Source organism: Protopterus annectens, chromosome 1.part0 (genome assembly GCF_019279795.1).
Source record: "Protopterus annectens isolate FY-2018-M chromosome 1.part0, PAN1.0, whole genome shotgun sequence".
Classification (NCBI taxonomy): Eukaryota; Metazoa; Chordata; order Ceratodontiformes; family Protopteridae; genus Protopterus; species Protopterus annectens.
The window spans coordinates 1667758509-1667771894 of NC_056725.1; the positions used below are offsets into that span (position 1 = coordinate 1667758509).

Genomic DNA, 13386 nt, shown 5'->3' on the forward strand with positions numbered 1-13386 from the left:
GTGGTTTCCTTTCGTGTCACACAGTATTGAGCTGTGGGCTGTAGAAATTAACCTTGTCTGCAGCTTGCATTTCATCCAATACCCTGTTCATGTCTATTAACAGAGATTCAAGACAAGCATATTTTAGTTTGTACTCAAGTTTTAAAAATGAATTAGAGATCATAAAATTTTATTGCTTGCAACATGCATGTGCATTTTGTATTGCATTATGAACCAATCACACAAGGCAAATTGTGTGGAAGTAACACTTAGCTGCTGAAATATATGAGTTAATTATAATAAGATACTAAAACATGAAATATTTTACTACTGAATACCTGTTTATACAGGCATATTTTATTTCTATGAACTGCATATAACAAATATACCTTTTTACATCTCTTGTATGCTGTATTTATCAAAGAAGATATGACCACAAGAAAAAATAACATGGTAACCACTTTTTTAATGCATTTACATACAGAATGATTCTTAACCACACAGCAGGAAATAACAGTGACCAGGAGTACATATAATTAGATTGCAAGTTAAAATTTTGTTTATTTGATTAACTGCCAAAGACAACTCTTTCAGACATGGCATGTTCATTTGCAGTCTTTCTTTTTCTTGTTACAGTTTGTATGAGTGAATTAGGTAAGTGGACAAGTTCTACTGCAGTTATCGTGCATTTTGATGACCATATTATAACATTTTCTTTTCAATAAAAGGTGTAGAAGTGTAGATGCTAAAATAACTGTAAATTTTGTATTCATTTTGTAGATATAGTTCTGTACTGATGTTGAGTAAAGGTAATGCAATATCCAACTTTAAAGTGACAACACATTTACTTACCATGCCAGTGGAAAACAATAGTTCTAGGTGAAGTGACCATCCATCCCTGAGGGTGAGCTGACCATTTCCAATAAAGCTGCTATTAGCTGTTTAACTAGCATTGGTTACTACTGATGGATGAAGCTTTTGTCTCATTTCTATAAGGATCTATATAAAAAATATACAGTGGAACATTGCTGCAGGGTGTGTGATAGGGTATGCAGAGCACCTCTACTGCTGTTAACTACATCATATATTAAATCAAAATGTGACACTTTTAATACAACTCAGATGCATGAACTTATTTCACTATATGCTCAATAGCCTTGTTTCAGGGTTTTAAATTCTGGAATAAGAGATACATCAAAATCAAGTTCTGAATCTTGATTCAAACACTGCTGAATAATGGAGAAGTTATTTAACATGCATGTTTTTGTTTACTTTGATAGTTGGGCTTCAATCCATGTGTTTGGTAGGAAGAAAATTATATATGTGTGTGTGTATGTATATACATATATATATATATATATATATATATATATATAAATATAAATATATATATATATATATATATATATATATATATTATATATATATATTTATAGATAGATAATATCGTTTCACTCTGAGTCTTATCACAGTGGTATGGGGAGCCAAATTTAAAGCATTCAATCATACTTGATAGAAATTTTTTATGATATCGTTAGTTAGTTTTGATAACAAAAAATAAATGTTTTACATGTCTTAAGAAGCAATTAACATTGTCTATAAACATTTTAAAACTAGCAGTTTTGTGATGTAATTTGCAAGGTTTTTTAGTCATACAGTCTTGTGAGTGGGATCGCCTTCATCTGGTTGGTTATCTTTCAATGCATCATATTGTTACACTTTTCTGAAGGTAACCTAATTGTGGAGAAATCCTGGGATCCTTGACAAAGTTTAATGTTGCTTATGGATGCAAAAAAAAAAAAAAATGCTTGTGTAAAACACTGACTGCACTGTTGTAGATCACAGCCAATGTAATGTATACTTTCACCAAAGTCTTTGGTTCTTGAGGGCAGTACAGTGGTGCAGCGGTTAACATTGTCACCTCACAGCAAACAGTTCTTTGGTTCAGTTCTTGGCTGGGGTGACTTATGTGTGGAGTTTGCATGTTTGCCCTGTGTTCATGTGGGTTTCCTCCCACATTCTAAAGACATGCATTTCTCCCCAGGCCTCTGCTGAAAATAGGCTCAGTTGAGCCTAGTCAATAAATTTAGATGCTTGCAGTATTTATTGACCAAGACAAGAGCTGCTTTTTTTCTGTTACTGCACACTAATCAGCAAAACTAGTTAAGGAGTCTTGGGACACATTGCTCCTCTTACAGTAACAATCACGTTGAAGATTAACATTGTTTTTTCAAATGGGATAATGAAATACTGCTACTCACAGACCTATTTTATTGAAGCACTTCAGGGTCTATGTCCTCTTTTATTTTATTTTCTGATGCATTGTCAATATCACGCCTTAATGACTTGATTATCTTCTTATATAGTTTAAATGCTCTTGGCTTTAACATGTCTTTGCAGTTTTCTGAAAATTTTGAGCATTCAATATGCCATATGGAAAAATGTTTTTGACCTGTTATAAAATGCTATCCCTTTTTCCTGTAGCCTTGTCACTGACCCCATTGGGCCATATTACCAAATTGGCATCAGTTAACTACATTGTACTTGAATGCAATTATTGTCTAATTCTCACCATGGAGAAGTTGGAGAGCTTGTACGTGCCTCACTTTGTGTTTGACGCAAGCTGGTCCATATGAATGATGTTGATTATATGTTACAGTTATGTGCAAACTGGTCTACATGAAGGATGTTGAATATATTTTGTATCTGTGTGCAGGCAGGAAAAATATTTTAGGTTAAAGATTACTGTGTGTGCTTGTGGATGATATTCCAGGGTAGCACAGCATATTACGTGTGTGTTTGAGCACTCAGTCTTACAATTGCTTTAGGACATAGCTGGTATATGACTATGATAGCATGTATCTGGAGCAGGAAGTGAAGTGCTACAGGGTGCTGCAGGAAAATCAAATGATGGAATCCTAGCAAAATGCATGGAAATCTGAAACACTGCATGTCACACTGTACTATAAGGAGATCCCATACAACAGGAAGTACAGAAAAGCTGCAGCCAGCTTTTGAAAATCCTAATGCTTATTTGAGTCTCCCACTAAACGTTGCAAATAATTCATATACATTGGAAGAAAGCCTGTACCTCACCCTTCATTGCTTATGACAAATACATAGTTTGAATGTACGTTTTTACTCTTCTACGGTGTAATATATCAATAGCTACTCTACTCCAGAAAATGTAGTGCATGTGTTTCAGAGGACCAACATAAAGCATAATGTCAGCTTTCAGTCCCAAAATACAGTGCAGTAATACTGTAAGGGGGAGTGAATTTATCCAAAGATAAAAAACTCTCAAGCTTAGTGAAACATTGCCCATGTGCTATCAGACAATGCACCAGCAGTGATCAAAACTCAAATGTATACAGATGCTTCAATTGATATAAACATATTTGATAATAGCATAATATGATAACACCAACATTCAATAAAACAGCAGCCTATATATAGAGATGGATGGATAGATAGATATGCAGATAGATAGATAGATACATGATGTAGATTTATCACTGACCATCCCTTTCTTTCCTTAAAATTCTGAATTGGTTCCATAATAATCATATTACAAAAAAATAACAGAAATTTAACAAAGAATAGAAAATTGATAACATCATTAGTGCAACTGCAATAACATCTAAGTTTTACAACCAAAATTTTCCTTTAAATGAAGCAAAACAAAAGCATTGGCCATCCTTTTATATACATATGAAAGCAAATAAGGTCTGTAGTAATAATGAATAGTCCACTTGTTTGAGTAAGAAAGTGGCTTATGTGGCTACTTATTCAGTGATCATTCTATACTGGCCATATGAGTAAGAAACTGCAGCAGTACACCTTGAACCATTTGTATTCCATAGAACAACATGAAGAATATAATACATTATAAAGGCACTTAAATGTTTTTCAGATTTTAAAAAAGTTTCATTTTATATCTTGGTATCCTGTTAAGAAGTGACCTACGTCTGGCATATGAGGTATCCCCTGACCCAATACTAATGGATTTATTGCACATCAGCAAGTCAAATGTAATCAAAAATACTCTGTCTGGAGATCTAAACCTCTTCAGCAATATCAACAGAACCGTTTGGATGGACAGGTATATCTTGCAAGGGATACTTTTGCTCATGTCCACATTAAACAAAGCTCATCCCTGTCCATATTCAACTGGAAATTGAATCTATTGATGGGAAACAGAAAATTTACCCCAGGATTGCCCCCTGTACTACTAATGGACAGAGGCAGCTCCTAAATTCTTTATCCTATGTATGGATCCTCTCAAATTATCTATGATATGATCCTATTTATTATCAATAGGGGTAATATATAATTATCGACTATGAGATGGGTAAGACCAATCTTTACCCAAATGGGATAGGTTAATTCAAGCATAAAAAGGCAAACTAGTTAAGCTTAAACTGGCCCACAAGAGCAGTTAGCCTAGTACTTACCTATGAAGCTATATACGCAAAATAATTGTTATTTCAGACTGAAGCAATGACATTAAGAGAAAACTGGATAACTTGCAGCTGGTGTTAAACATCTCCTTGAGCTAAATAAACCTATACGTATTAAATCTGAATTGAAACTTAAGTGTTTAAAATTTGTCACTTTTCATCCCTACCTGAATGTGTATGATCTTGAAAGCTAAGTTGATTCTGGCTTGGTTCACACTTGGATGGGAAACTGCTTGTGAACACCAGGTGCTGATTTTAAGCTTTTTATAGTCTGGTTTACATGAATAATTGTATACATATTGATATGAATGAAAGTTTAACATTTTTGTCTTAACACTGGCAGTTTTTTCATTGGTCATTTAACTCATGTGACACTGTGGAGTGCTTTCTAATTTACATTTTCATGGTTCATTTATTGTCTGAAGACATTCTAAGTCATTTGTAAGGAATAATAGCTCTCACTACTTTGTGGTGTAATAGTTTGCAGTGACTATCCAGTCTCAGCATTATATTTAAAGATATACCTGTAGATATATCTATATCTATCTAATTATGTATCCATCTACCTATCTATCTATCTGACTACTAGAGATGGTTGATCATGTGTTTAGTAAACAGCATGTAATCACCTAAACAGATGGTCAACACATGTGTGAGACTGCACAATTCTCAGAGATAGGAAATGTGCCCTTTCCCTGATTTTGTACATTTTTGGAGTTAGAATACATAATCAGCAGGTAGTGTTGGGGTGCAGCCATACACATGTGGGACACTTGCCCCTCTGCAAAAAAATGATGTATTTTGATGTTTTCTTCTTGTTAGATTTTTGCATGCATTGAGGTTGTTTCTTGTTGTGCCGATGTTGGTGTTTTTGACATTATGGCGTTGATGTTTTTGCAGTCAACTTCCTGTACATCCATATAGATAGATAGAGAGAGACAGACAGACAGACAGAGACCATAAATTCTGATGTACAATGATTTTTCTACTAAATTCAAAAAAGAAAAAAATTAAGTTAAAACCACCCTTTCATACCCATCAAAGATGCTAGCAAGCAGTGTCACACCAATTTATTGCTGTAGTAAATCCACACTTCGATAAAGCCACATTAAGAACTTACAAGCAAGGGACTTCCCCAAAGAAAAAAAATCACATCAGGTGACCATCTGTTAAAAATAAACATAAAGCAATCAAAACAACCTATGCAAAACCATTATCATTTAAAAAACTAAATGCCTGTGTTCACTTCAATAAATAAAATATCATAAAACAACTATTACATCAGAGCTTAAGATTTGAAAGTTAAAATTTAAAATTTTCCTACTCAACATATCTAAGTTAACACTCTCTTAAATTGTGAAATGAAATGGATTATAAAAAGTAATAATAAATAGAAATATAAATAATGGAAGGTAGTGAAGTCCACCTCAAAAATGCATGTTAGAAAAGTGTTGCCATACATTTCAATACACTTATAATAAAGGTGTGATCATTACTACCTGGATGGGGGGTACGTGCATTAAGACTCAGTTTCCATAGCAACTCTTTCTACTTGAGTACGCTTTCGAAATCATATCTCCTGCAATTAAAGTGGACCTTGTCAATAATGAAAAAAATAAATAATTTTTTGAAAGAAGAACATTTGACCAAATGTCTACTCAAAGCATTAGGTGGTGTTTTCCTTTTAATGTCAAACAGATGCTCAAACTTTGCTCCCCCTCCATTGATGGCCTACCCCCTCTTTCTCCAAAAAGCTGCCAGCTCACTTGCCCTCCCCATCTCCTTTCTCGTTAACTGTTCCATTACTGAATCTAAAGTACCTGCAGTCTGGAAACAATTCTACACTTTACCCATCCACAAGGGAGGTCATTCTTCTGAACTTTCTAACTTCAGACCAATTGCTATTTTATCTGCTCTTTCCAAAATCCTGGAGAAATGCATTCACAGACAAATCCTTCACTTCCTCCTTCAAGAGAACCAACTTATCCCTACTCAACATGACATTCAACCTAAACATAGTACCTCCACCACCCTGATTTCTTTCATTAAGACTATATCTCTAGCTAGAGACCAAAACAGACTGGTCTCATTCATATTTCTTGATCTCGCCAAGGCTTTTGACACCATTTCCCATCCCTTCTTTTAAACAAACTCTGCGAACTTATCCTTTCCACCTCCACCATTTCCTGGTTGTCTAGTTACCTCAGTGACCATCTACAATCTGTTTCTGCAACCTCTCCTGTGCTTCCTGTAAAAATGGGTGCTCCCCAGTGCTCCATCCTTGACCCATTACTGTTTAATATTTTACAAATCATTTGTCTGCCACCTACCCACAGTCATCTCTCATCCAATATGGAGACGACTCTACAGTTATCAGCATAGCAGATTCCATTGATGACTTAAATGCTACAACTTAGAATTCTTTCTTAACTATCGAGAACTGGCTTATCAATAACCAGCTAATACTAAACTCCCAAAAAAGACTAAACTCCTTCTTTTTATCCAAAAATCTATGACTCATCTTAAATCCTCCTTTTCAAGCTCATCCTCCAATAATATACCTATCACTGTGGAATCTCATACTAAGCTTCTAGGGGTCATCATTGATAACTGTCTGAAATTCGACCGCACATCCTCAACAACATTAAGAAAACCCACCAAAAGCTTGGGGTCCTTTACAGGAACAAAATATTCTTATCCAATAAAGCCAAAAGTACCATATCCCAAATCTACCTAATCCCCAGCCTACTCTATGGATCACAAATCCTCAACAACCTTCAAACCACTCTCCTAACAAAACTACAATCTACCTACAACAAAGTAGCTAAATTTGTCGCTGACCACTCCTACAACTCATATCACTGTCAGGTGTTAAAAAGTTAAATTGACTGGGAAATAGGAAATTCACCCCAGGGATCACTTTTGTGCCTCTTCTTGACAGGGGCACAGGAAAATAATTTTCTTGGGTGGCGAAAGCCAGGGTACCTTTTTGGCTAGGGTTATATAGGCCCTAGGGCCAATAGCCTAGTACCTACCTATGAACCTATGAACCTATGAACTAGAGCTTCCTCATCAACTACTTCTCTCCCAGCTTCAAATAGTTCACTACATTTGTATCTGCCCACCTTCTGTCCAAGCATTACCCCTCTGTTCTCCCTCTATAGCCATTTATGGTTCCTCTGAAGCTCAGAACAAAACCTTCTTTCTATCTACAAATGCAAAACTGAAATAGGACAAAACCTATACAGCTACTCCCTAGCCCTGTCATGGAATAAGCTACAACTGGATATTCACAACATAAATCACCATCAGTTCAGAATTGTTATTAAAACCTTTCTGAGCAATTCATGGAACTGTCCATGTAATCACCCTCCTTGAATGCATCACTTGAATAACCTACCCCTACCCATACCTCATTTTTCTTTCTCCCATTTTTTACTCTAAAACTACACATTGACTTAAACTTATTTAATCTTGATTTTTAATCTTCTAAAATGACTGATAACTATCTAAACAGTGTTTATGCTTGAGACCTGCTGCTGTAACCAACATATTGTCCTCCTAAGGAAATTGTACTCTGTATGATGTTGATATGTAATTGCTGATATGTAATTATTCTGTGTAATTTAATAGATACCTATCACTACTTCTTTCTCATTTCTAGTATTATAGTCTTGTTATTCTGTATTTATCGTACTTAATTGGAGAGCTTTTCTCTCTGGGCCTCCGCTGAAAAAGGCTCTTGCTCAGTCGGACAAACCTGGTCAACAAATGTCAAATAAATAAATAATAAAATATATCCCACCTCTCAATCTCCTGCTAGTTTTCCCTACATAAAACGCAGGAGATATAAGTTGCCAAATATACCATACCTGTGGTGTCACAATTATAATGGCCATGACAGGGAATATTTGTCTTGAAACTTTCAACACTAACATAGAGATCATTATTAATAAACTTGCGGTGATGCAGCTGTAGTGTTGTTGACTCACAGCAAGAGGTTCTCCCGTTCGATTCTCGGCAGGAGTGCGGGGAGTGTCTTCTGTGTGGAGTCTGCATGTCCTCCCCATGGTTGGGTGGGTGTTCAAAAGACATGTGTAAATAGGCGTGCCTTCGTTGAAGGTTGAATATCGAGCTGGCACCTCGGCGTTCATGAAAATCTACTGCCAATCATTAGCAGACCGGAGTTCTGCTGTGGTGACCCCCTAACTGGGAAAAGCCGAAAGACAACAACAATATTTACATCTTTCACATTTACTCATTAATTTATTTTAGTAAGTTCCTGTGTCACCACCAGGATTCCTCTCCAAAAGATTTTTAATGCTTTTCCCTTTACTAAAACCAATATAAAGGAATTCACTCGACCTGCCTCCAACTCAGGAGTGAATATAATATTCCAGATATTCTTGACAATGTTAGTGTACTTGTGTAAATCACCACTAAATGGTAAGACCAGAGGTACGTTCTTATCTTAATAACTGTCACTGTTCCCTTGCATAATCCTATTTGCGAAACCTGTTGGATTTGCACCAAGTAGAGGAGCAACTTTGGCTTGTTTGCCACTCATCACCTCATCTTGTGTGCTATTCAGTAAATGTACATGATGACTCCTACCCTTCAGCATTGATATCACCTTCTCAGTTTCCATAATAAACCAATTTTCTTCATTAGTAAGCTTTGATAAATGCACCATTTGCCCATTCACTCTACTAAATTTTGGTAAAACGATGGCAACTTTCAAAATGTTAGTACAGATTGGTGAAGGTCTCTTTTCAAAATATAGTAAAGGACAACTGTCTGGTAGAACAATCCTTGCTTAGAGTAATGTCGAAATAGTTCATACTATCACACCCAATTTAGGATGTAAAGCTGAAATAGTCGGTGGTACTGTCCAAATAAAAAATAAATGACAGAAACTGGGTCTCATTTCCTTTCCATGAAATCAAGATATCATCCAAAAATCTATAATAGGCATATACCCATGCAAAGTACTCAGAAGAAAATAGGAATTGATCATCCCAAACAACCAATGAAGTGTTCACCTATAGTGAAGCACAAGCAGCCACCATGGCCACTTTGGCTGTTTGGTGGAAGTACTCACCCTCAAAGAATACATAAATATTATCCACTAACAACTCAAGAAAGGTATATAAAACAAATACATCAGATGCTCAACCATGTCAAAAGAACCCAGATATCAATGGGGACCAGCAGAATATATATCCTTTGATCTCTAATCCCATTACATGATTTTTGACAATAGTCTCTGTGCTGTTGGCAGCTCTGAAAGCCGACTGGCATAGATCTCAGAATCAGTAAAATCCCAAAAATGGATTTAAACTCCTTACTAAATGCTTTCTTCACGGCCTTCCTGAAGGGAAAGTTGTAAACAAAACAGCAACTTATTGAACTCCATGATCCAATATATATCTCTTGAGAACTGGTATAATAACAATTTAATAGAGATGGAAAATACAATTCTGAAAAGAAAACTACTTTTAAGAACACTAGGACTGATGACATCGAAGCAAGATATAAATAGCTCTGTGAGCCAATAGACCACCCAGACATAGTAGGGCATAGACTTGGAAACAAGAAGAACTCATCAAGATTAGTTTAATCAAGTTATCCTTTGTCCAGTCAGGCACATCTCTATCTGAATAAATGTCATGTCTATCACATGTATCCTGGATAGTGTCTTGCTTCATGGTGACCACTTTGCCTATGCGAAACCGATCAGCAACATCACAATCAGTGGCTGAAAATAGCTTCCACATGATTAGTCTAGCTGTGCCCTACAGTTTTTTGATCACTCACAAGAGTTTAGCTTGAAAATGTTTCATCACAAAGATCTTTTTCTCAAATATGCTATTTAGTGAGAAATCTCTAGCTGACACCTGCAGTAATACAGATCAAGTACCATTTTCCAATGCCAATTTGTTCATCATAAGGGGGTGATAACTAATTTTTTGCATGTTCTGCTGAGTTCATAGAGACAAGACATACACAATGGGAGAGGGGAACCACTAAAGGCTGAGGCTGTGGCCTTGTTACACAATGTGTGCCACAGTCCATGAACATGTGTTCTGTAACCTTCTAAGATCTAGTTGAATTGGAGACAGTTCAACAGAGACAATGACGCTTACATTCCTACATGCAAGGCATTCTCTTATGGTTCAGTGGATCACTTTTCATTGCTAGCTATGCTAACCCAACCTACATTGGCACTCTTTCCAATGAAGTCCCTCAAGGCTCTGTCCTAGCTACTCTTCTACTTTCCCCTATATCAACACCTTACCATGGGACACTCCGCAATTCAGTAATACCCTACATGCAAGATGATGTAGTCTTTGCAGTCACTCATAAAGCTGACTTTTCACTAATCTCGAACTGGCTAAGTGATAATAAACTTACTATCAATACAAATAAATCTACAATGATGCTCTTCAGGAAACATTCAAAAGGCTCAACAATATACTCACAACACATGTCATGCATCCCTATGGTGCTTACTTTTCTCTAAAGACAAACGTATCTAGGAGTTCTACTAGATTACACCCTCTCATAGCCATACTGAAGTAACCTCATTAAAAGTTTTACAACAACTTAAACTGGCCCATTCCATTTCCTGTCTGCTTACAATGAAAGCACACCATGCTACTAACATTGAAATTTTAATCCTCAGATTAGAAAACACACAATAATAATATCGCATTTGTCAGTTCACAATACTACATTGCTTCAAATCACTGAACAAAATTTCAGATGCAAACAGCACACTATGATGCAATGTATTCCACAGACCTGTGTATTGTCTGCATCTGCCACAGGAGGCAACAATAGATATTATCACAAACAGCTGAAATTAATGTGTGAATTAACAAAGAATCCCTGGTAATGAATGCCATATCATCACGTCAGACTGATGTCAATTAATTGAGTATGCTCATGTGTGCACAACTGTGATCAGTCATATATCAATTGTCCTTGGTCAAGGAAGATTTCTCTGCATGTGTGTACACCACAGTACTCAATGCATGTGCTACAGTAGCACTGTCAGTATGACATTGGCAGAAGAAATGTCTACTGCCATGAAATCCAAAGCTACATTCACATGTGTTTATGCAACATATCAAGACATAATACTGATGCAATGTAGAGGTTGTTGTGTGACACCAGTACCTTCAGACAAAATGATCCCCTTTGCTAGAATAAAATTGAAACTGTACAACTCTTCCACTCTTCCAATGAACAATATGGCTATTTATCACATACACCACAGTGGACATGTCATCGCAGCTGTTGAACTTCACCAATGTGAAGTCATTAAAAAAGATGTACTTTATTTGCCCATTACTTTTATATGATAAAACAGATGGGAGAGGCCTCTGCCATTCTATATGTACACAGTAGAATGGGTGGGGGGGGGTGAGATCATTCCTGCAGAACAGTTAAGGATACGAATGCTTAGAGTCTCTCAGTGTACTCAGTGTATCACCTGCCTAAGCACTGAGAAAATCAACACCATAGTGGGATCAATGAATGTGCCATGTATAACTGCATCTCCAATTGTCATATGTGTGTTTATGTGAAAGCATCACATCATGTGTATAAATCAAGGAATATGTGTCCCTGTAACTGCTTAGAAATAATCATGCTGTATGTCAGACATTAGCTGATGCCAGGTATACCCAAACACACCTGTGGCCTACTGATGTTATCACAGTGACTGTAAAACAATAATTATGAACAATGTGGATATAACCCCATATTGGAACACATGCCTTATTTTGGCAACACCATACATTGCATTGTCTGCTGTCCTTAGTCTGGAGGAGGTGCTTCACTACAACTGTGATGGAATGACAGTTTATTGAAATGACAGCATCAGTCTTCAATACAGCCTTTCCAGAATAAATGTAGAATAAACTCTTTAAAGAGGGAAACAACACCTACACATGAATATAGCACATGTGTGTGACAACACTGTTAAGAACATGTACACTGACTGTAAACAGCGATGTCAGGATTTGAACTATATACCTAACATCACAAGCTAATGAAGATTTGTTGAAACATAAGTGCTGCTGAAGATTTATTTTACTGCTGTGATAAGTACCACTCAAGATTTATTTAACATCTGGGACACTGCACATTTCAGTAGATGACATCACCATTGTGTATTAGATTTATGTTTCCACTAAACAGTGGTTGCACAACACAAGCACACTGTATAGATGTAACCCATATATGTATTTGCAGCCTGTTCTGCACACTAAGAGGAAGAAACATACACTCACAGAAGACAATCTGTCTTGTATTTGAACTCTCTACTTATCTGCTGACACAATCATGCATCACAGAAGAGGTCTGACTGCATGCGAGCCACACTGCATCTTAGAAAGGATGACAACATCTGTGTCATGCGAAGGAGATGTGTGCCAAAAATTACTTGTACAGCTATGTAGGATTCTAAATGTTGTCAATACTGAGAGGTGTAACACACTCCTGCATCCATTTACATTCACACACAGACAGTCAGGAGTTTCTCACTGCTGTATTTGCACTCCATACCTCTCTACTAGTACAGTCTACATACAAGTGTATTAAAGGCACACTCCACAGAAGAAGTATAATTATAGCATTGTGAGAGTGCATTTTTGAAATTATAACATAATTAGTGTGCTGCAGACAGTATGTGTTTATGGACAGACAGAAAAGAGGATGTGGGATTGAGCTGACCATGTAAATGTTTTTCATGACTGGATGTCAAATGAGTATACCTGATGAATTAATCTTCCAGTAATGGCATTGCTCCACCATTACACACATACACAAGTTGACTGCTGTGAGATTAGACCCCCCCCTACCTATCTAGTTAAACAATCTAGTGGATACAGTACTTAATACAAGTGCCATCACAGAAGTCTGACTGCTATAATGTGAG

General features: G+C 36.5%; 1 protein-coding gene across 1 annotated transcript in view; it reads left to right on the forward strand.

Annotated features, from left to right (window-relative positions):
* The first annotated feature begins 520 nt into the window (after nucleotides 1-520).
* Nucleotides 521-13386, forward strand: part of LOC122801822 (C-C motif chemokine 20-like) — a 110327-nt gene continuing 97461 nt past the window's right edge. Inside the window, exon 1 of the mRNA XM_044071450.1 lies at nucleotides 521-633. Within this exon, the coding sequence (XP_043927385.1) occupies nucleotides 576-633 (58 nt within the window). The 5' untranslated portion in view covers nucleotides 521-575. The remainder of the gene's footprint in view (nucleotides 634-13386) is intronic.